The sequence below is a fragment of the Lepidothrix coronata genome, unplaced genomic scaffold (assembly GCF_001604755.1).
Source record: "Lepidothrix coronata isolate B3197 unplaced genomic scaffold, Lepidothrix_coronata-1.0 Scaffold219, whole genome shotgun sequence".
Lineage (NCBI taxonomy): Eukaryota > Metazoa > Chordata > Aves > Passeriformes > Pipridae > Lepidothrix > Lepidothrix coronata.
This window is the reverse complement of record NW_016690399.1, coordinates 484,844-508,291: the sequence shown is the minus strand read 5'-3', so window position 1 is coordinate 508,291 and position 23,448 is coordinate 484,844. Positions and strand designations below refer to the sequence as shown.

The following is a 23,448-nucleotide window of genomic DNA, read 5'->3' as shown; positions in this document are numbered from 1 at the left end:
CCCCCTCTGCCCACCCAGCTCCCCCTCAGTGCTCTCCTTGTTGTGCCCCCTCTGCCCACCCAGCTCCCCCTCAATGCTCTCCCCTTTGTGCCCCCACAGGTGCTGACAAGGCTGGGGAGACGTTGTGAGTCCCGCTGACCCGGAGCCTTCCCGGCTGGGGCCGAAGGCCAGTGCAGAGGATGAGGATCCTTCCCAGCCCTGGGATGTCTTCACTGGTCTCCCTCGTGAACCTCCTCTCCGTGCTGCTGATAGACTGTGTAGCTGAAAGTAAGTGACTCTGCTCTTTCCCTGCTCCTTTTCTCACCTCAGCAAAGTACCCCCCTCTCCTTTCCACCATTTAAAGAAGTGTTCAATACCTGACCATGTGTTTCACTTTCTAACTTCTTCAGCTTTCCACTGGTGCCTTCCCATTGTTCCCAGTCCCACCTCTGGGGGACACACAGGGCAGCTGGGCCCTCACAGCCCGCTTTGAACCTCGGGTTGCCCCCAAGCCTGCAAAGAGCTGGAGAGAAGGGAGGGAGCTGCCTGACAGCTCTTGCCAGAGCCCTCCTCCTCCCCCTTCTCCTGGCCCCATCTCCACCCAGCTCGCCCATATTGTCCTCTCCTGCTCCTGCCTTTCAGGATCTGTCAGACACTGGTGACCGTTGTCGTGTTACTTTCTGGGGCTGGATTCCAAACAGCATCATGAAGAAAGAGTATTATGTTCCTCCTTCCCCCGAGTGAACCAGTTCCAGTTTAACACAGTTTTTATCTTTGCTGCCTTTCAATTCTGGCTTTAAAAAAATGAAAAAGGGGAAGGCAAAAGAAAAAAAAAAAAAAAAGGTGAAAATCTTCAGCGACTTGAATGTAATGTTCCTTCGACATGAAGGCTGATCGCTTGGGATCAGTGGGGAATAGACTTTTCCAGGCTGATTGAATTATGACTTTTTTTTTTTTTCCCCTCCCCTGCAAAGCTGCTTGAAGCTGGTGAGAGGGCTGCTCTGGTCAGCGTAGCCCTTGACAGCTTTTAACGTAATCGCTTCGTTATCAGGGTTTATTACAATGACGCCGTCACCGGGGATTGAATGGACCCACGACCTTTCGGTTGCTGGGAGATTTTTTTTGGAACAAGTGCTTTCTATCCTCTCTGCAGTAGGCAAGTGGGGGGTGTGTTTGCCCTTGCCTCACTCCTGAGTTTTGCTGGGTTCATGCTTAATCCTTCTTTGCAGGGAGAAACACTTATGTGCAGAAAGATAATGTTTCATTTTATTCTTTTTCATTTCTTAAGCCTGGGAAGGGAGCTGGGCTCTGGGAGGTTCACTGTAGGGCCAGAGCTTCAGTTTGAGCTGTCCTGAGTAGCAGGAACAGTGCAGTGTCTGGCAGCAGGGAACCTGGCACGAGTCTTTTGTCCAAGGATTTATCCAGGGCCCTACTTGGGTGTTGCAGCCAATGCTCTTGCAGGGTCTTTATGAGGACCCAGGGTTAATGGGTGCTGCTGTTCCACTGGGCTCAGGGTGGCCTTGTTGGCTTGTGAAAGGGGGCACCAGGAATTTCCATTCCCAACTCTTTGTGCAGTGGAGTCAGGAGAGGGGATTCAGTGGAAAATCCAGTGTCAGGGCTCCGGGGTCTTGTTCTTGCCACTGGTTTTGCTGTAACACTCCTGGCGAAATTGCTGTTTGCAAAGCCAGCAGTGCAGCTTTGCAGGAGTGGATGAAGAGTTCAGGTGTTTCTGTGCTTCTCTGTGTAAGAAGAGCCCTGATTCATTCTCTGTGATACCCAAGGGCCTGTGAAAAGTGGGGTCCATTTTAATTTTACATGTACACCAAGCCCTGTGTGCTCATTGCAGAATCAAGGCTTCTCAAAATTGTGGCTGTGTGACCTCAGTTCTGTGGTTTTGGTTTTTCCTGAGAAGAAATGAGCATCTTGTCTGTCCATCATCTCTGGGGTGAGGTTTGCTAAGAGATTACAGCAGAACAAGGAGATCCCACGTGCTGTCTGACTGCTACCAAGCCCTTTTGGGGGGAAATGTGCCCTCAGGGGGGCTGATACTGGTCAGACAAAGCAGAAGGCACCAGTTCTGTGGCCCAAGCCCTGCTGAAATCTGTCCCTGCTCCGCAGACACCTCGCTGCTTGCAGCTGAATTTCTCTCTCCTGTAGTTCTGCAGTGTCCTTGGATCCTGAACTCTGAGGTTTTGTATTCTTTTTCCTCTTGCTGCTCACAGATGTCCATGCAGGAACTTTGCAGGTTGCCCAAGGTGGGGCTGCTCTTACCTGCTTGCTGTGCAGATGAAATTGGGAAGGTGGTGTCTCTTCTCTTGACCTGTGGAACAGCTCAGCACCTCCCTGAGCCGTGCCCTTGGGGTTGCTCCCTGTTCCCAGTTGCTGGAGTTGCTCTGGGGCTGTTGCTGTGCCTGGTGGTGATGAGTGGACAGAGAGGTGGTAGCTCCTGGTTTTGGAGTGGCTCTGGAGAGATCCCCTCGCAGTCAGCAGCACCCGAGCTGGTCCGTGCTGCTCCCCACTGAGCCTTGCAAACAGCAAACAGCTTTGTCTGTCACAACTGCAGAGGCTGTGTGAGGAGCTGTCACTCTGTTCTGACAATGTCCTCTCCCATCAGATGGCCCTGGGCTCTGTCACTGCCTCTCCCGTAATCCCTTGGCCGGTTTCCATTTGGCCGGCGCTCGCCACGGCACTGACCCCATTTCCTGCCCTAATTCACCAGAGGGGCTGCCCAGGCCCTGCAGCCCCCCGGGCACATGGGGGTGGTGCCCCTGCCGTGGTGGGAAGCCTACATTGGAGATAGGAAACCCCTGGGATTCTGGCTTTTGGAGGGCATCACCCTCCCAGCTTCACAGGGGGAACATCTCCCCGTGCAGCAAAGCCTGGGCTGAAAGCTGGAACTTGCCTCCTCTCCCAGTGCAGCACTGGAGGAGCTGTGGCCTCTGCAGTCAAAGGACCATTAAAATACTTCCCTTGTTTCCGAGGCTAATTGATCTCAGTCAGTGATTTAAATCTTTCTGTGGCAGGAGTGTTCTATTTAAAGGAAACTGCCATTTAAATTAAAAACCCAAAGCACCACACTACTTTCTGCCTGCTGTTCCTCCTTGGGAAGCTGAAGAGGACAATAATGGAAAGGTGTCAAGCAGACATGTTCCTTCTCTTTTTCTTTGGTTGCATATGGGCACTTTGTTTCTTCTGTACAGTCAAGGGCAGCCATAGAACTGGAAATTGCTAATTCCATGATTATTTTCATTAAATGGAAAGTATTATCATTTTGTTAAGGATTCAGCTGTCTGGGCGAGTACCAGGAATTGGCATCACTGCAGGGAGTGAGGGGAGACCTCCCCAAGAGCTGCACAGCCAAAGAGGCAGGTCTTGTGCCCCTTGGAGCTGAGAGAAAACCACACAGCAGAGACAGAGGGATATGAGTCCAGGGAGGGTAACAGTCCCCAGATTGCTGATGGACCTGGGCACAGCACCAAGCCTTGGTCTTTCCTGTTCATGCCCCCAGCCTGAGCCATAAAACCTCTGTGGCGAGCACCCCAAAACACCTCGGTCTGTGTGTGCACAGAATCAGCCTCGTCCTGCTGGTGGACAGGGCACAGCAGAGCTGCTTTTGGGCTGAGGGCAGTGGTCAGGTCCTCCTGCCCTCCTCTGCCACCTGAAGGAATGACATGCCCGCTCTAAGTGCTCCTCAGCTGCAGATAAAAAGCCACTTACTGTATAGAAATGTGCCCATTTTTCTGACTGGAATCAGCACGCTCGCTGTTTTCAAGTGGATTTTTCTCATTGATTAAACCTTTGTGCTTTACAATAGCACTTTGCTAATTGGTACTTTGCATACACAGAAGGCTGGTGTGTGGCTCTCTCCTCCCCAGCAAGATTTAATGGCAGCAAATGTTACTTATTACTTAGGTTTCCTTCCTTTTATAAATCATGGTATAGAACTCTTTACTAGCACACTCTGAAGTATTACCATAAATAATTAAATCTAAATTGCAATTGACAAAATAAAAGAATAAAGGCCCTTTTATGATGCATTACCCTGGCTTTCTTCCCTTTTAATTGCTCTTGCACCATCATTAATTTGCAGAACAGGGGAATTCATGGGAGGTGCATGTGTGGGGGTGGGGGGGCTTGTGCTCCACGAGCATCCATGGGGCTGGGAGAAGACAGCAGCCAGGCTTGCACCAGGCACGTGGGGCTCATGGACAGGATGGAAAACACGTGGTGGGATGGGAAAGGAGCTCCTGTAGGTCCCTGATTAGGCTGGCAGAGCGGGGAGCTGGTGCCATGGGAGGTGTGTGGTGTGGAAGGTGTGTGCTCCTCCTGCAAGGGGCAGGAGGTGGTGGCAGCACAGCTGGGCTCGCTGAGATCCTGATCACAACGACTTACAGGTGCATCTGACTCCTCTCCTGAGCCGTCCCTCCGTGCTCTCATTCCCAGAGGATTAGCCTCTGGCTCAGCTCACAGCTTTTAGCTCTGGAGGTCCCAGCTTTGATCTGCTTTTGGCCAAGACAGCAGTTGTCACGTAAGATGGTGGTAAAGATCAAGGAGGCTCCATCTTAGGACTTGATAGACATGTTAAGTCGACAGCAGTGGGGAGGGAATCTCTCTCCAGTCAGAGGAAGCTGCTCTGGTTTTAGGTGTTTGAGGTGGATCCTGACAGCGCTGTCCTGAGAGAAGGAAGATGTCAAAATGTGGTGAGGCTGAGGTGTCTCATTGTTTGTGTCATAGACCCCTATTAACTGTGGCCCCCCAAAATGACAGTGAGCCTGCTGGGGGCTGAGGAGCCAGTGGAAGGCTGCAGAAAGGCTTTTTCTCCTTGGTGGGTGGGTTGGAGGGGGAGCAGGATTTAAGGTGGGAGCACAGAGGAGGTTGTGTGGCCGGTTGGTGGGTGGTGGAGTTTCTACCGAGTGTTGCACGTTGTTCCTTCAGTGAGTAGAGTCTAATGGTGAGCAAGAGGGAGGCAGCAGCTAAATTGCATCCTCCAGAAGGCAGAGATCCCTGCTTCCCTCCCCAGATCCACTTGCTGCTCATGTTCCCCACGCACCAGTTGCCTTTGTAGCCAGGAGACCCCTTGTTGTCCTTGTTCCTGAATTGCCCTTTCCTTTTCTGCCTTCTCTGTCTGCCAGTTGTGATCCAGGCTGTGGCTGCTGAGGGTTCTGGACTGGTTGTTGTCTCACTCAAGGACACTGAATTAAGCTTCTATGTCACCTTGTTTAAGTGCCTGATTAAATTAAACCTTGCCTGACTGGATCGAGTGATGTATCTCTTTTCTTTCCTACTTTTTTTTTTTTTTTTTTTAAAAGATAACTCAAATTGGAAAGTTTGTGCCTTCTGTAGGACCCGGGGAGGAAATCAATCATCTGTCAAAAGAGCTTCCTCGGGGGCAGGGGGGGCTGGCAGTGCCCAGGCCTCAGCTGTGCCCCACACTGTGAATGCTCATTAGATTAATCTCTGCTGAGGAGCACCTGGGGACAGCCACGGGTGTTTGGGACCCAGCCATGGGTGTCTCCTGGTGAAGGATCTTTTCCCACCCAGAGGTTCTTGCTGCTCAGCTTCATTAGATGTTTAAGTTAGGGGAAAAGAGCATCTGTTTGTTGTGTAAACAAGCAGCTTGTGTGAAAATGTCATGTACAGAGGGTTTGTGAGGCAGGAAGTGTCTGTCTTCAGCGTACCTGGATGCCAAAACTGGGGCTGCTCCTCTGTGTCAGGCTTTGCCAGGAAGCCCAGACTTTTTTCTTTGTGACTTTTCCCCTTGGTTGTCCTGTTCACCCTGGCAGTTCTTGCACATGCTGCTGGGAAGGACAGGATCTTTCTGGTGTCTCACCCAGGCCCTGGGTCACATCAGCCTTCCATCTGTCTGACAGGGCCCGTGTGCTTATGTCTTTTCAAGACCAGCAAAATACGAATCTCCTGGGTCACTAAAGGGAATCTGTGAGGGTATTCCCACCCTTTTTGTGGCCTGGCAAGGCCAATATTATTCTTAGAAGGTGAGCAGAGTGTTTTTCAAGGACGCCCGACCGGAGGAATGTTGTTCCTCGGCGCGTGGGATGGAATCTGGGCTCGTGTTGGCCTGTGAGACACAATCTCCCAAGAACAGTTTTATTTACTCTGTGCCACTCTTCCCCTCCAGTCAAGGATGTTCTCTTGCAACATAATTGGTCCCAGTTCCCACCTTAGAAAGCTGTGATGTTCCCTGCACTGCAGCTGCTTTTAATTTTTGGGGGATTGTTAAAAGTTCATGAAAATAGTCACGTTTTGGACCATCTGCTGTGTGCAAGGAGAAATGCAGCATATGGGCTGAGGGCCAGGGGCTGGGGCAGGAGTTGGGAGTGTCCTCACACTGGGACTGCACCTTCTCAACCCTCCTTTTGCTTGTCTAGATGGCTTTTTTGAGCAAGGACTGCTCTTGCCGTGTTGTTGTCCGGTGTAATTAGTCCCGGTCTTGAGTTGGGGATCTGTCCTGGTTAAACCACGCCAGGTTCTCCCCCTGCAAATGCTAAACAGTCGTGTTGGGGTTTGGCAGAGGAACCTCCTGCTCCATCCAAGGGCACAGCAGTGACTGTGGAAGAGATCACAGCTACCCCCAGACCTGAGGAGTGCCAGGAGAGAGCATTATAAATACATTCTGGACGTCTACTGCGAAGACTTTGAAAGGGGATCTTGAAATGAATGATTCAAACCGTTGACATGAGGGACTGCGGGTTGACCTGTTTTCACAGTGGAGGGTTTTGAGCATGTCCCATCTTGGTTTTGCAGACACGAAACATTGCTGCTTCACACGAGCCTGGCGAAAACCAACGCTGCTCGTTTCATCTGCAATGCACAGAATCATTTCTGTTTCCTTTTGAGGCTGAGAGCAAAAGCAAAGCTTTAAAGAAGAGGGAAAAAAAATAAATAGAAGGAGCTGCAACTGGTTTAGCATTCTACAAAGTTTCTCTGAGTCCTCCAAATCTTTAATTGACTCAGGAGCATAAAATTGAGAAGGGGAGAGAGTGAGAGAGCGTGTGGAGTGGCGCGAGTGATTTGAATAATTTATTGTCCTTTGAAGTTGCAAGAGAAATTTCAGCTGCCTTGGGGAGTAATTTCTCCCCCTTCTGAAAGGGTTTCTCCTTATTTTAAGCTCATTCAGAGGCTGATAGTTTTGCATTTTCTGCATAATTAATGACCATAGCTCCCCCCACTCTCACACAACCTCTAAAGAATGGTGGGGTGATGAAACTTGGTGGTTTTTTTAATTAATAAAGTCAAATTAATTTGGCTGTGTCCTCTTCCTCCCTCACCTCTGTTGGAATTCATGGATTTATTCTTAAATTAGTCTGAGCATGCTGCTAAGATTTACAAATCTTTAGCCTGGACTTTGATTTGTATGAATGGATTTCTAAAATGGTGGTGTAGGGTTTTTTTTCAGTTCAACTCAAAGATCACCTTGAGACTGGTTCCAGTGGGCTCCCAGAGAGCCAGGAAGATCCTTCAGCTCTTGTTTCTCTTTGTCTGGGGAGCATATGCTTGGTTTTGAGGGCTTTCTGTGTGTGTTATTTCTGTATGAGTGCTATGAAATGCCCCTTTCCTTCTAAGATCTGCTAATTGGGGCTAATTCCAGTAGCTGCCCCTTGAGGGATTGCCTTTCCCTGATGAAAGGGGAGAGGATTGCCTTCCCGGTGCCTGGAGGGACTGCAGGACAGACTCCTGGTGAGAAGCCATCCCTTGGCAGGTGTCAAACAGAAACCTGTCCTACTCAAACAAAAGCTCACCTTCCTCAATTACTGTCTGGGATAGTAGAATTTAAGGTGGCATCGCTGCTGCTTTTCCATGTTTCCATTTCTCTCTCGCTCGTGTCTTGCACTGTTTTTCTGGCTCACTGAGTCTCTAGTTATCTCAAAGCTGAACTCATCACGTTCCCACTGCTGTCAGTTCTCAGCAGTGTTGTTGGATTCTCCCTTTTTTTTTGGATTCTTTTGTGTTGATGTGCCCACTACAAATCTGAATGATGAGCAGTGTGGCTCAGAGACAGAAATTGCAGTGACTCGTGTGGTAGGAGTCAAAGTTCATCATTGTTAAAGGTTGTGTTCATCCATTAGTCATGGCTTTATTAGGTTCTGGGTTCTTGTTTTCAAGATCTCCCATCCTGAGTTCCCTTGACATCCCAGCCTCAATACTGTTAAGCAATACAGGCTCAAAATATACTGTTAAAACTCAGTGTTTCAAGCTTGTATATCCCAAATCTCCTTTTGTTCCATGGAAAATGGGGGGTCAGATAGGAATGATGCAAAATACTTCTGAATACACCCCAAATTCTGTGCTGTAGGAGCTGTACCTTTCCCTGTTCTTGTAGACCAGGAACCTTCTTCTCTTTGAGCCTGAAGGGAAGAAGCAGACAACAGCTAGTAAGTGGAAGTAATACAGCTTTTATTTACAGGATTAGGAGAGCAGAGCTTTATCAGAGAATATTTTACTTGCCTGATGTGCCTTTCACCCCGAAATGATCCCACATATGAGCTGGGAAACCTCGATTGGGGTCATCCATCCCCCGATCTCGTGCATGTAGAGCTGCAGCCCCTCCTGAGCTGGCGATGCAAGGCAGGACTTAACTGTGTGTTTACAGTTTGCAAAGCTCTGTGTCACATCCCAAAACCCAGGGTTGGGGCTGATCTCCCTGATCACATCCTTGGGGCTCCCAGCTCTGCTCTTTCTTGGAAGGACCATGAGCTGCAGGAGCTTGTAGCGGTTTGTTTTTCCCATTGTGCTGACTCTGCTGTCACTTTGTGGTGGTGCAGGACTGAGGCTGGGCTATATTAAGATGGCATGGCCCCCTGGGAGCTGGATCTGGGCTCGTTAAGCTTTTCCTTCTTGCAGGCATGTCCCGTAGGAGATGGTTTTTTCATGTTCTGGTGTCCCCCCCTGGATTCGGATTCTTTAGTGACTCAGAGCAGTGGAAGTTGAGCAAAGAGCCAAATCCTTTCTAGCTGGGTCTTTTCTCAGTAGGTGGTGAATTGAGCTGCTCCAGGATGCCATTATCAATGAGGTGGCTGAAGTAGAAGCTGTCTTAGCAACTTGGCAAGGGCAGGGAGAGCTCCCTGCCTCAAGCTCGTGATTGCAAACAACCTGGGATTGCTGTCGTGACATTGATGGACAAGGGGCCCTCATTAAGTTGCCAGGACAGCTCCTTGGGTCTCTGGCTCTGCTCTGGGTTGTTATGCCTTGTTATGGGACCTGTGGACAGACATGGAATGAGATGTTGCTACAACATTCGTGTACCCCCAGGGTCCACGTTGCTGAGGCCACGTGTGCTCCTTTGTTTGCTGGAGCTTCCTGGCTGATCCCAAGGCTGCCATCCTGCATGGGGGCAGTGCTCATCTCCTTCAGCTCTTGCTGGTCACAAGGAGCAGCTTCCTTCCTGTGTTGTAATGCCAGGAGATGAAGGAGAATCCTGGCCAGAGGACCATCTGCATTCCCACCAACGTGCTCCTTCGCCCCTCGGTTTGGTCTGTGCCAGGGAGGGAGGGTGGGAGCAGAGAGCAGCAGTTGTGCACCTGCAGTGCTCACCATCTCAACTGGGGAGAGAAGGAGGTGGGGAAACTGAGGCACGGGAGGAGGATCTTTGTGGGATGCGGCCACAGAATGTGTTGAAAAGCAAACTTAGTCTTTCATCCTCCAGATCACGTTCCCTCCTGCACATATTCCATATCCTGCTTAGTGCTGCCTCTTTTCCCTCCTTTCTTGCCTTGTGTGCAGGGTCTCATTCTGATGCTGGGCACCAGCTCCCTGCTGCATTTGCTGTCCTTCCCTGCCAGATGCAGACCCCTTCACCCCCAACATCAATCCTCCATTTCCCATTCGTTGAACACAACCCCAGGTGATGCTTTGAGCCCTCACCGTGGAAGTTCTCACGTGGTGGGTGCTTTCTGGTGTGTGCTCACTAAATGCTGTGAGATACCAGGCACCAGTTTTCCTGTTGGGGAAGGAAGAAGGAGGCCTGGAATACCACCCCACTCCTTGCAGAACAGGGACATCTCCCTGTGCTGGCCCATCATCTGTTTTCACCCTGTGTATGTGTATCATGACATGTGCCCCATTATCCCTTTGTATAAATCCCAGCTGCAGGAATGTTTTCCTTGGCTGTATCAAGGTGCCAGTCGCTGGGGCTGGGGTTGATCCGTGGAAGTGACAAATACCCTTTTTGCCACGGAGTGAGGTGGATCCTTTCCATGCACAGGGATGTGGGATGGTAGCCTGGAGGATTCCTGCTGAAATGGGATAACTTCATCCCGGTGCTGTTCCCACGCGATAAGGAACGGTCCCATCCCTGGAAACCAGCAGTTTAAATAGACCAAAAGGAATGATTATGCTTCCCCTCCAGCAAGCAGGTTCTTCTCACCTTGCATGTCAGAACCAGGAACAGATTTTTGGTAGCCTCAGTCTCCTCCTGCCTCGCTACTTCAGGCTCGTACCTCCTCTTCCAAAGGGTCTGTATCCCAGTGCCTTTCAAATAGGAGCTTGAAAGCTGTATGGATGTGCCAGATCCCCAAAATTACAAGCCTGATGGCGAGAACAGCTTGACATGATGCTGGCTATGAATGGACTGCTGCCTCATCCTGGCTGGGGGGAGAGGTGGGAGCTGGCAGCACAGGCAGGTGTTGGACAGCCAGGGCAGTTAAAGGTGTATGAAATGAGTTCTTCATCTTCCTCACCCATTTTCTGCCTGTGTTAACTCCTGTGCTTGGGTCACGTCCTTCATCGCTGCCCTTCCTTCTCTGGGGCCTTTCAGGAAAGGAGAAGGGATAATCATCCAGGTGACATTCCCCTATGTCCAACAGGGAACAGCCTGCACTCGCCTGTGGTAGCACAGCTTTTCTGAGTCAGGGAAGGGCTTTGGTGGCTCAGCAGCAGGGGAATAGCAAGGTGGAAGCATTTCACTTCTCAGAAAATGTCCTCGATCTTTTTTTACCCTCCTTTGCCCAACCTTGCCAGTCCCGTCTCCCTGAAGGGAGCCAAGAGCTGCTGACAGTAAGAGGAAGTCTCTGTCTAAAGCCTATAATTATCCTGTCTGCCTTCCCAGAAAAGGCCAGTTGGGGAGCGAGCGTGCTCCCGTTCCACGGGCCAGCCCTGCCTTCTCCTGCCTCCCCAATTACTGCTTAATGGACTTTTTATGATGATAAGACGACTGGGCTGGGGAGAAGTTATTGACGGGGAAATGGAAAATAATTCACTCCCTGTTTGTTTGTTCTGTCAGAAAACCCTCATTTTGCTTTTATTTGTGAGGCACCGAGAAACAGCCCTCGGAAAGAAAAAGTGCAAAATCTGTCCCCTGGATTTCACGGGGACCTGGGTCTCTGCAGGACCTCTCCAAGGGGTGTTCTCAGTCTTGTGGAGTGTCTCCACAGAGACTCCTCCCCGGTCCTGCGCCCAGTTTGCAGCTCTCACTCTTCTCCTGAGGAAAGATGTAGATTCTGGAGCTGTCTCCCTTGCCTCTATCCCTCTCACAGGCTCCCCCGCTCCCTAATGCCACTGCTTTGGAATACGGACCCATTCCAAACAGAGCATTCTTGCTCCCCACTCTCCATCTGTGTCAAATTTGGCTGCTCTCTCCTGTTTTCATCTGCTCTGTGGTTTGTCTCCTCCATCTAATCTTCACTTCCTTGCTCTGGCTCTGAACACCTCCCTTCTCTCCAGCTTGCTCCAGTTCTCTTGCACAGAGTCATGGAATATCCTGACTTGGAAGGGGCCCACAAGCATCATCAAAGTCCAACTCTTGACCCTGCACAGGTCAGCCCCAAGAACGTGCCATTTCCCTTGTTGATCTCTGCTCGTTCCCCCTGACTTTTCCATCCTTTCTACCTTCTGCTCCACATTTTGTCTCCTGATTCACTGGTGTGGCAGAGCTGCTCCTCTGGCTGTGCCTCCACACTCCCATCCCCATCCTTCCAGCACAGGGCATGGATCTGTGTGCAGTCAGACCACAGCAGCACGTGTGTGTCAAACACACTTCCTAAAGCAACCAACAAACAGTGAGAGCATGGCTGGACCCCAATCTCACATTCCTGGCAGGGTTTTCAGGAGGGCAGATGAAAGCACAACCACCCAGGGCTGTGGTTGGGGAGTACCTTGGGCTCCTTCTCCGATTGTGAGCCTGTCAGCAGTTGTGGGAAAGGGAGATGGAGTTTCACTAGATCAGCAGAAAGGTTCAGCCCAGAAACCAAAGGAAGAGGGAGGAGGAAGAAGAGGAGAGGAGGGGGGCTTAATTCTGTGCATGGCAGTAGGAACACCATCAGATTCCTTCCTGGTGGCTCTGCAAGTTAGTGGGGGGTGAGAAATAACAGGGAGAGATGTCTCATTCCAGCTGACATGAACTGGTTGTTGGAAGATTCCAAAGCTTTTGTCTGGCTTTTGATTTTTACCTTCTTCTCTCCCCAAGAAGTACCTGTTGGAGAAGGTCTCTGAGTTCCCTCTGGTGATGTTTTTGTGGTTATTTTGTTTGTATTTCAGTCTTCAGAGGCTGCAGCTGTGTTCAGTGGCACCCGGGGTGCTGAGTGCTGAACAGAGCCGTGCCGAGACCATCCCTGCTCCAAACCGCGTGTAGTGTCTAGACCAAGACAGACAGGCAGGTGTGAGAAATGAGGGTTGTCACCTCCCCGCTACGTGTGGCAGCCTGAGGTGTGGGGAAGGGCGAGTTCCCAAGGTCAACCGGCTTTGCACCAGAGCCAGAGATCCGAATCCCAACTATGGGAACGATCTGCAGCCTGGAAAAGCAGATTGGGGTGTGCAACTAATGGCAAAATAACAATGACCACAAACGGCTTCGTGGTCTCAACTTTTCCCTTTGTTTTAAAAGGTGGAGTTGCCTATGTGTGTGTATATATGCACAAAAAAGGGTGAGTTTCCATCTGCTGAGTGTTTTTGAGCGAGGATAAAGGTTGTCACTGGCTAACATGCCCTGAATCTCTCCCGCAGCGTGGGCACACTCACAGTGGGCAGATCCACGGGGAAATGTTGGGCTCAGCACCACGGGGCCGTTTGCTGAAGGTCGAACAGGAGCGGCGAGCAAAAGGACGGCTGGGAGTGTGTGTAGGAAGACTCATAAACCGGCCAAGTGGCAGGAAAATGGCCTTCCTGCTGTGCCCTTGCTTCTGCTTCGGTTCCCGTGGCACTCTGGGGTGCAGTGGAGAGCATGCTCCTTCCCCAGGGTGGGATAATGAGGGTTTACTCACCGGAGAAGGAGGAGCTGGAAGCGACGCTTTGTGTGCCGGCAGGATGGGCCGCGTGGGCTTCCACGGAGCTGTCAGCGGGGACCGAGGGCTCCAAAAATGGAAGCAAAACCTTTTAAAATCCGTGTTTTGTAGCTGGCTTTCTTTTGTCTCTGTGGATTGCTGCCGCTGTGGGCGAGGGGCCCTTTCAGCCGGGCTCCCACTGCTCTGTGCTGCGGCCAGATGGGAGAACAAGTGGCTTTGTCTTTGTCTGAGGTCCATTGTTGAGGTGCTTTCCTGGGGCTGGCAGGGGGTGGTGGGAGGTGGTAAGCACAGAGGTGGGTTTTGCCATCTGAAATCGGCACCAGGTCTCTGCTGTGGGGCTGAGGGTGCAGGGAGAGAGCTGGAATGGGGGTCAGGAGGATGCAGAGGTGCAAAGGCATTTGTGCAGCCCCTGCGGGGGCAGCCTGGGGCACAGAGGGACAGCATCACACACATTGGGGCAAATACACAGTGATGTGGTCAGGGACCATCCTCCAGCCTTTTCCTTGGCACCTGTGGGGCCAGCCAGGTCTGTTACTGTGATGGTGGCACGTCCAGGCCTGTGGGAAGTGGCTGGAAGGGGACATGTCCCTCTCCTTGTGGGAGCAGCTTTGTGCTTGGACTGCCCCACAGCTGGCAGGTGTAGCTGAGGAGGGAGCAGCAGTTTTGGGGCTGGAATGTACTGGGGTGGTGTGGAGAAAGCTGCCCCTGCCTTTGTGTGGTCTGTGAGGCTCAGTGCACCCCTGACCTCCTGGTCCTTCCATAACCCTCCTGTAGTGCCACAGGAGGGACACCCTGCTCCGACCAGGCTTAGGGAAGGCAGCAGAGGGACCCTGGTGCACCTTCATAACTGACTTTTTCTTCTCCTTCCCCCTCATCCCGCTCCCGTCAGCTGTCAGCTCCGATATGTGGAGCTCATTTGTGCTCCTGCCTCTCTCCCACCCCTCAAACCACCTCTGGGTTCTCCACCCCTTTCCCTGTCTTTGGCATTTGATGTCTCAGACAGGCATATGGTGGCCGGCCTGTCTCCCTCGCTGCTCGTCCGTCACCCGCTATTCACCATGGCAGCCGTTCCCAAGGGACATTTGGGTTTAAAGGCTGAGATGTCCCCTCCTTTCCCCCACTCCTACATCTTTCCAGCTTCCTTGCTGTAGAGCTGCTCAGCCTGTTGTGTCATCTGTGTATGGTTAGCAGGGAGATGCTGGGGAGGTTTTAACGTGACTGCGTTCGAAGAACTTTTCCTGCTTTGGTGTCACATGAAAGAAGGAAGGAGGGGAGGGGAGAGGAGGGGAGAGGAGGCAGCAACATCTTCCTCTTCGGTGGGGAAACTGCCTCAGTGTGCAGTGGGCTGATCCCTACCATGTGTCTGGGGGATGAGTAGAGACCCCCACTCTTTTCAACTCGCAGCTTCTTCCCAAAGTCGGCGGTAGAATCCCAAAATCCCTCACAGAAAGCATTAAAAATATCCATGCTTGATGTGGATACCAAAAGGCGTGTGTATACACTGCTCAAATTTAGGATGCAAGAGAGTAGGTTTAGATTAGATATTAGGAAGAAGTTGTTGCCTCTGAGGGTGGGGAGGCCCTGGCACAGGTTGCTCAGAGAAGCTCTGGCTGCCCCATCCCTGGAAGTGTCCAAAGCCAGGTTGGATGGGGCTTGGAGGAACCTGGGATAGTGGAAGGTGTCCCTGCCCATGTCAGGGGGTGGGACTGGATGGGACTGGGATTCCACGATTCCCTGATTCTGAGCAGATGCCAGTGCTGCCTGTGGTTCTCCAAGCCTGTGATTTGTGAAGTGGCACCAGCAGGAGGTTGGTTGTCTGTGTGGGGTGACGGGAAGGCGAGCGCGGGGTCCCATCAGCTCCCGGAACATCCATCGGAGCCTCGGGGCAGGGTCGGAGCAGCTGCCAGGGGTGGCAGAGGTGAGGGCAGAGGGCACTCAGCGTGTGCTGGTGCAATTACAGGGCACAGGATGGATGAGGAATATGTGGCAGCTCTCCAGCGTGTCGCTTGCCCCGGCTGTTGCTTTTGGGAAGTGCGTAGGAGGTGGGCAGGAGTGAAAGGTTCAGCTTGACTTGATGGCTTTCCATTAAGCTGTAAAGGAGGATCACAGGTACACAGCAGCCATCCGGTCTTTTCAACCTTCCCTCCGGAGACCCAGACCCCGCAGGAAGCCTCTTGTAGTAGGAAAATTCTTTTAAGCTCCAGATTTTTCCATTCCTGGCTTGATGCTACACACAAAAAATAGGTTTTACTGCTTGGCAAAGCGGAGAAAGGGGAGGAAAAAAATCTCTGTAACCATTGGACTGGTGGAGCTCAGACTCAGCCTTTTCAAACCTGACTTGTTTTCGGCTCTCCATGCAGGAAGGTTGGTGAAGTGATACAAAATCCCCTGGACTGCGAGTATGTCGCCTGGAAACTGTGTTGCTTTGATTTTTATTTATTTATTTAAAACCGAGGTCCCGCATTCTTGGCAAACGAGGGGAAACACCTCAGACCCTCTGAGTGGGCTGACAGTGTTTCACATGGCACCTTGTCCCTGCTTCTGGAGGCTTTTGAAGCCGTTTGCAGAGCTGAAGGCTCAGCTCTAAGTGTGTGTCTCCCTGCAGGCTGGACCTGGCACGGCAGAGCTGTGCGGGTCCTACGCAGCACCGAGGGATTGGTCTCAGCTTTGGATCCATCGCCACCTTGGATCATCACCACTCTGGATCATCACCACCTTGCCTGTGATAGCGCTGGCTCTCTCTTCCCAGAGGGGAGAGGGTTGCTCTGAGCTCGGCGTGGGCTGGTGACAAGTTCTGCAGTGACTGGGGGTGCAGAGGTGGAGAGCGCGGGGAGGGGGGAGGAATCAAATCTGCAGCTCAGAGGCTTGGGCAATTTTAAAATCAACAATTTAGCTCTGATTTTCACCCATTTTTTCCGAGTGAGTAGTAAAATCAAATGGGTTGTTTGGTGGGGGTTTTTGTTTGGTTCCTTTTGTCTCTCGCTGTCTAACGGTGAGTCTCTCGTAGGCAGTTGGGAATTGCAGGGAGCTCAGGAAAAAACCTGTTCACAGACAGCTCAGCTTCCCCATCGCCACACACTGAGGTGACACAGGACCTCAAAAAGGGATGCTGAGCAATGACTCCAAGCTCACTGTTTTTTGGAGCCCCGTCCCTTACTTCAGGATGGAAATAGAACCTTGTTTTTCTCCTCAGCCGAGCTCTCATCATGCTGCACCCATTTAAATGTATACCTGACATTAAGGTTTATTAGGGGCTTTTATTTTAGGAAATGAACTTGCATCAATAAAGTGTTCTTAAAAGCCCTGGATGTTTTTAGCTGTACCTTCAGAATTGACTTCTGCAAACTCCTCAGATATCGAGCGGAGGTGAAGAGAGGAAGGAAGTCAGGCTGTGGGCAGAGTGAGCATTTATATTTTAGCCTGAAGCAAAGTTTGGGTTTTACCTTTCTCAGATGGAAGACAGATTCCCCCAGTGCCAGTTCCTCCAGTGGGACTTGCTTGATAACCTTTAGCTGTAACATTGCAAAGAAGACTCTGACCTCTAAATATAGATTTGGATATTTATAAATGCGATGCTTTGTACACACAGCATTCGGTGGGACGTAAACAGCTCCAGCAAATTGTATTTACCTCCAGCGTGGAAACAAATGCTTGATTGCATCACATGAGCTTGCTCAGTGCCTTTTATTTATATACTGCTGGCCATGCCAGGCAGGGAAGGGGAGAAGGCTTCCTTTTGTCTTTTGACCCCTAAAAGACCCTGGAGACTTCTCTCCAGCAACCATTTGCCCTCCTGTCAAGCCCTGTGGGAGGCTGTTTGCATCCTATTTTATAGACTCTGAGTATGTACAGATAAATACACTCATTTCAGAGTCACGTGCTCTGCTTTTCTCGAGGAAAACAGACGGCAACTTTATGATCTGAGTGATTTTATTTGAACACAGCTGTGGCCTTGTGATTTAAATATTTCAATAAATTTTAAACTAACTAGATGAGAGGAAACTGCGCAAGGAAAACAGGTTAGAGCACGGAAGGAGGATTCCCAGAGGGGAGAGGCAATATGGGCTCTGCATGAACGCTCCTGGCCTTGGCTTCCTCTCCTGAGCAGCCCCTTGACACCTTCCTTGGTCAGAAAGCCCATCCCAGCATCCTCCCATCCTTGCTGAGATGCTCGAAGGTGGTGGGACATGGGTGGAAATCAGTGGATGGGCTGAGGGAGAGGTGCTGTGGGACCAGGTGTTGTTCCTTTGGGCCTGGGCTGGCCCAAACAACCAGTGTGTGTTCAGGCATCGCTGCACCTCGGAGCAGCTGAGAGGAGCTTGAGGAGCTCCTTCCTTCAGCAGCGTGAATTCCGTGTTTTTCTGGGCTCTCTGATGCTGGGCAGAGGGGAAGGGGAGCTGCAGGAGGGACTGCAGGCTTGGCTCTGCTCTTGGGCTTGACAGCTGGGCTGTTTTGAAGAGATCACAGCTTGGGTTTGTTGGGCTGTGTCCTCTCCACTCTCCTGTTCCAAGGGATGAGGTACCTGTGTGAATGTACCCGTGAGGGCCACGGGGAAGATTTGCAGATGAAGGCAGAGGTGCTACAAGCCAAGGAGGTTTCACATCCTAAAGCCACTGGCACCAACCTGTTTCACACCATCATCCTCAAGATCTGTTTGTGCCAAGTCCTGCTTCATCCATTTCATGGTCCTCCCCCCACCTTCTCCCCCTGCCTTGGCCATGTTACTGTAAATCTCCCCCATTCCTGGGTGTTTTGGTCCTTTTCTTGGACCTGGGGAGTGCAATTCAGTGTTTCTAGATGCTGTTTTCAGCTCTCCCAGCTTTTGGTGATTATGGTTAGATGGGCTTTGCAAGGGCAATTTCCCCTGTGCAAAACAATTTAAAAGTCCACTTTTCAGGAGTAAAAGAGGCTTTGCAACATTGAAATCTCCTTGTAGCATCAGACCCTTAATTATTTCTTGCTGGAGCTTCTTCGTTTGTAAAAAGAAGGTAAAGACTTTGTTCCTAGAAGGCCAAGAGGTTTAATTTCATCTGGGATTATTAAGAATAGCAGTGACAATGTTATTATTAATTACAAACGGTGTTTATTAGAGTTTGTCTTTCCTTGTGCCAATGATGATATTTCTTTTTTTTTCTTAAAGGTCCCCCTGTGTTCATTAAAAAACCTGTGGACCAAATTGGTGTGTCAGGAGGGGTGGCCTCCTTTGTGTGCCAAGCGACTGGAGACCCAAAGCCACGGGTCACCTGGAACAAGAAAGGGAAGAAAGTGAACTCTCAGAGGTTTGAGGTAAGAGATGTCCTTGAAATCTGGGCCTGTGTGAAGAGAGAGACTGACACAAAGCAGCCACTGCTCCTCTTTGGCCCTTCTCAGACCTGATAATAAAGGGAAATTTGGAAGGGGAGGAGTTTTAACAGCAGGAGGAGTGAAATGCAAGCTCTTGGCCATGTCAACAGCTGGGTTTGTTCCAAAGCAAGAGAGAACTTGGCTCACTTATGTTACTGGAGTTTTTCCTTTTGTTTTGTTGGTTTTTTTCCCCTTCCTGGGATATAATATAACTTCTTCCTTCCCTAAGAGACCCCAGCTAAGCTGGTGGTTCTTCATCTCTGTAAATGCACCTTTCATCCCCATCCATGGCTCAGCATTTTAATCCTGGGACAATCTGGAGTAAACATCACAGTTGTTGGCAACCAGACCCAAGCAATTGGCATTGCTTAGATAGAAATGAGGGTGGAAGAACAAGGACTGGGAGGTCATCCTGTGGAATTTGCTGTGGGACTCAGCCCTGCCAGGCAGCTGTGTGCTGAGAGGAGCTTTGTGGTGTCAGCTGCCTCTGCGGGTGGAGGAACAAGGCGGGGGGGTTCGTTTTTATTTTGTTTTCCTTTGCTCCATTTCCTCCTCCCTCATCACAGTTGTGCTCTGAACACCCACCCCCCACACCACCACCGAGGCTCGTCCTTTCAGAGCCCTTGAGGTGCACGTGGTGGGACATGTTCACAGTGGGATCCATCACGGTGGGACCCTTCAGCTTCTCCCTTCCTCCAGCTGGGTGGGAAGGCTGTTAAAAAAAGCGGGGCCAAGGCACAGAGTCCTCCTGTTCCTAGTTTGGTGGGTCAGTTTGACTGACCCACAGGGTTTGACTGTGACAGTTCTGTCACCTGGAGGTCAGGGCAGAGCCAAGCTGACCATGTTGGTTCCGTGTAAGGGTTGTGGGGCAGCTACTGGGGTGTGTTTGGGGGTGTGTGTGTCTCCTTAGAAGCAGGAATTCACCTTCTACTTGCAACCCAAGGAGACTTACTCTGTGTGTGTCTCTCTTCTCCCCCAGACAATTGAATTTGATGAAAGTGCAGGTGCTGTTTTGAGGATCCAGCCCCTCCGGACTCCCCGGGATGAGAACATTTACGAGTGTGTTGCTCAGAACCCTCATGGGGAGGTCACTGTCCATGCCAAGCTCACCGTCCTCCGAGGTAAGGAGCACCCTGCCTGCCCTGTGCCAGGGTCATAGTGGGACCCTTCAGCCTCTTCCTTCCTCCAGCTGGGTGGGAAGGCTGTTAAAAAATGCGTGGCCAAGGCACAAAGTCCTCCTGTTTCTGGTTTGCTCTGACCTGTCAGATCTGTTTGCTGTTCTTACCCCGGAGAGATGTAAAATTGCTGTGTAAGAAACAAAGCTGAAACTGGACCACTTCAGGAGGTTTGACTGGATAATGTATTAAGGTTCCTTCCAACCTGAATTATCCTGTGACTCCTGTGATCTTCCCTCCCCTCCAAAAATTCCTTCCCCAGGTTTAGGAGCAGCACCAGAAACTCCTCATTATTCTCCTCAGAAATGTGGCACCAAGAAAACCTTTTCCATTGAGGAATCACTTAATGGGCTGGGGTTAAGATGATGTTTCATCTGCATGGGCTTTCACACAGTTGTTGGCAATGGCAGCCTCTTTTTTTTGTGCTAGATTCCTTCTGGGCATCTTTCCTCCATCCAGAGGTCTTTTGCTCCATGCACTCTCCGAGAAAACAGTTCCCCCTCTCCATTTTGTTCTGATTCTTTTTTCCACTTGTCCCCATTACAGAGGATGTTTACATGGATGCCTCCTTCATGTCATCTGTTTGAAATATGCTCCCTGAACTGGTTGTGGGGGAGGGAACAATATGCTGTTGCTCTGGATGCCTCTGGATGTTTGCTGTTATTACCCTGGAGATCCCTAAAATCCCTGTGTGAAGGGCTGAGCGAGGTTGGGTGCTAAAACTGACCCGTTTTAGGGTTTATAACACCCATCAGTGATGTTTTCTGTTCAAAGCACAGGTGATCCTGGCAGGGAGGGGGTGGTGGATAACTGCCTGAGAGCTCCCAGAGAAGTTTAGCTCGGGAGCATTGGCTATGGATGAAGTCATGGGCTTTTTAGTAGGGACACCGGCAGTGAGAGCCTTTCTTTCTGCAGTGAGCACATCTAACAACAAATTTAGGAGCTCCAGGCAGTGTGTGACCCTCAGGCCAAGTGGTAGCTCTGCCTGTGGGGCCGTTGCTTTTTCTTCAGCAATTTCAGTGTTCATCTTAAATCCTTTTGTTTGAACAGGCAGCGAGCGTGTCCTTAATACTGCAGAGTGAAACTGGTGTGCAAACCCCAAATGTAGAGCAGGAAGCAGAGACCAGACATGAGGGCCACATGGCAGAGCCCTCGGCCTCCCCTCAGAGCAGGGAATATCCCTTCTGCTGCCCTCCTGGCAGGCTCTGTGCTGTCAGGATGCTGCTGCCTTGGAGGTGGGCCCATGGTCCACTCATGCCTGACAGATTTGTGTAGGTGCACTCAGATCTCAGTGCAGTTCCTCTGCCTGCCGTGGCATTTAACCTTCTGTTAGAGAAATGTGGTGGGATGGATCTGTCAAGAGCTTGGAATGGCACAGGATGACAGGAGTGTGTTAACTGTGGTTATCCCAGAGGGCTGGGAGCCTTATTCCTCACACTTATTCCCATATATATTCCTTGGGAGCTGTGACAGTTTGGGAGAAGTGCTCCTGCAGTCAAGTTCAAAGTTTGTACCCCTTGAATGTAGCTACGAGGGGTGTCCAGGGAAGGTTCTCCTCCAGCTGCTGCCCTCACCGATCCCCTGGATTCTCACAGTGGTTTTGAGGCTCTCTCCACCAAAAACAAGCTGCAGTGTATGGAATCATAGAATCATTAAGGTTGGAAAAAGCCTCCAAGATCATCAAGTCCACCCTGTGCCCCATCCCCACATTGTCACCCAGCCCAGAGCACTGAGTGCCACGTCCAGTCATTCCTTGGACACCTCCAGGGGTGGGGACTCCAAACCTCCCTGGGCAGCCCCTTCCAATGTTTACCAACCCTTTCTGTGGAGAAATTCTTCCTGATGTCCAACCTGACCCTCCCCTGGCACAACATGAGGCCATTTCCTGGTCTTGTTACGTGGGAGAAGAGAGCAACCCTCACCTGGCCACAGCCCCCTGACAGGGAATTGTGGAGAGCAAAATGGGAATGCTGAGCTGAGCTCAGGGAGTGTCCTTAGGGACCAGGGCTCTTTGTACGTGTCTTTGTGCAGCTCTTCCTTCTGGGATCAGCATCATCCATTTGTCAGCCAGGGGGACAGATGACAACACAGGGGCTGCATCTTCCCACTGCCTGATTAATTCCACCCTTTGCTGATCCCCCCAGGACATTCTGACTGTGTGCTGTGCTCTCACAAGCTTTCCTGTTCTGTTTGGGAGCTGGTTTGGGGTCTCTGTTTCTGACTGTGCTGCAGCAGTGAGGGTACCCTCTGTGGAACTTGAGGGAGCAGGAATTAACTGCAGGATGGGCCGAGATAGTGTTGAAGAGCATCAAGGAAGCAGATTTTATAGCAGACCCTCCCCTTCCCTGCTCAGCTGGAGTTATTCCATCCTTAATCGTTCCTCAGCTTTCACACAGCTCCTCTTTATCCGCATTTTTAAGTGCTGGGAGAGTTAAAAGCACCAAGCCCAAATGCACTGATCTCCACCATGACAAAGTGAGCATGCTGGCAGCCAGGCCTCTCCTTCCCCTCCCCTCTTCTGCACTCACCCACTCTCCTGTTTGTCTTTTCTCTCTTTCCCTGCACGGCCCCCTCCTCCTCTCTGGCTCTTCTCTCACTTGCAGAACTGATGCTGAGCACAGAGAGGGGGCTGCTCCACGGCTGCTCCACAGCCTGGAGATGGATGGGAGCTGTCATTTGCAGAACCTGGTACCTTGGCACACTCTGGAGTACGGAAACCTGGGCCCCAGCTGCTGCAAACTGCACCAGGGGCTTTGGAGTAGCTCTGCAGCCCGGTGTGTGTGTGCTGTAATCAGACAGATGTGTCTGTACCTTTGTGCAGGAACATTGGAGGGTTTCCTCAGCACCAGGGCGGTCCCATGAACGGAAAATAACGCAGAAAATATTTTCTCTATTCAGAATAGAAAATGAAACATTCTTCCTTACTAGATGCAGCTGCTGAAGGGATTGGGAGTAAACCCATTTTTGCTTATCCACGTGATTACTCCTGGATCAGACCCTGATAGAAACCCGTGTCCCTTCACTTAAAAACAGGAAACTGCAGGAGAGGAAACCTTTGGGAGCTTCTGAGAAGCAAAGCTGTGATGGACAGCATTCAACTCACACAGAGTCCCTTCACACCAGCTCTGCTGGCTTGTTTGTCCTTCCTGCTCTGCTTCTCCAGGGATCCCAGTTTGGTAGGGCTGTGGAGACTGGCTGTTCTTTCCACAGCTGGCTAGACATAGTGCCTGCAAACCTGACTCCTGCAGAGCTCGAAGAAAAAGGAAGACTGGTTTTGGGAAGCGTTTTCCAGTTGTTGTTGACTCCAGCTGCTGTTATTTTTCATTATAACTTGGACAGGAAGGAAGGTCATTGGCACAGACACCCCAGCTCTCAGTTGATGGGGTTTCTCTAAGCTCCCCACTCCCAGGAAAGACATTTGTATCTGTGTCTGTGTGTCCTGGGATAGATACAGACACAGAGAGGTTGTGGACTCCCCACCCCTGGAAGTGTTCAGGTTGGGTGTGGTTTGGAGCAACCTGGGATAGTGGAAGGTGTCCCTGCTCACGGCAGGGGGTGGAATGAGATGAACTTTAAGATCCCTCCCAACCCAAACCAGTCTGTGATTCTATCTGTATCTATCTGTGTCTACATTTATATCATCTTTATCCATAGATCCATATCACGATGATTATTATTACTTCCTGTATACAGATTATACTTTCCCTCCAATTCTTTAG

The 23,448-nt window shown here is 50.8% G+C and overlaps 1 protein-coding gene across 15 annotated transcripts in view; it reads left to right on the top strand.

Moving 5' to 3' along the window:
* The window catches only part of PTPRS (protein tyrosine phosphatase, receptor type S), a 163,966-nt gene that overhangs the window by 61,040 nt on the left and 79,478 nt on the right, over positions 1–23,448 (top strand). For all 15 annotated transcript variants that reach the window (XM_017833647.1, XM_017833642.1, XM_017833641.1 and 12 more), the window contains exons 2-4: positions 100–267; positions 18,352–18,497; positions 19,534–19,675. In XM_017833647.1, coding sequence (XP_017689136.1) covers positions 180–267; positions 18,352–18,497; positions 19,534–19,675 — 376 coding nt within the window. In that variant the 5' untranslated portion in view covers positions 100–179. The remainder of the gene's footprint in view (positions 1–99; positions 268–18,351; positions 18,498–19,533; positions 19,676–23,448) is intronic.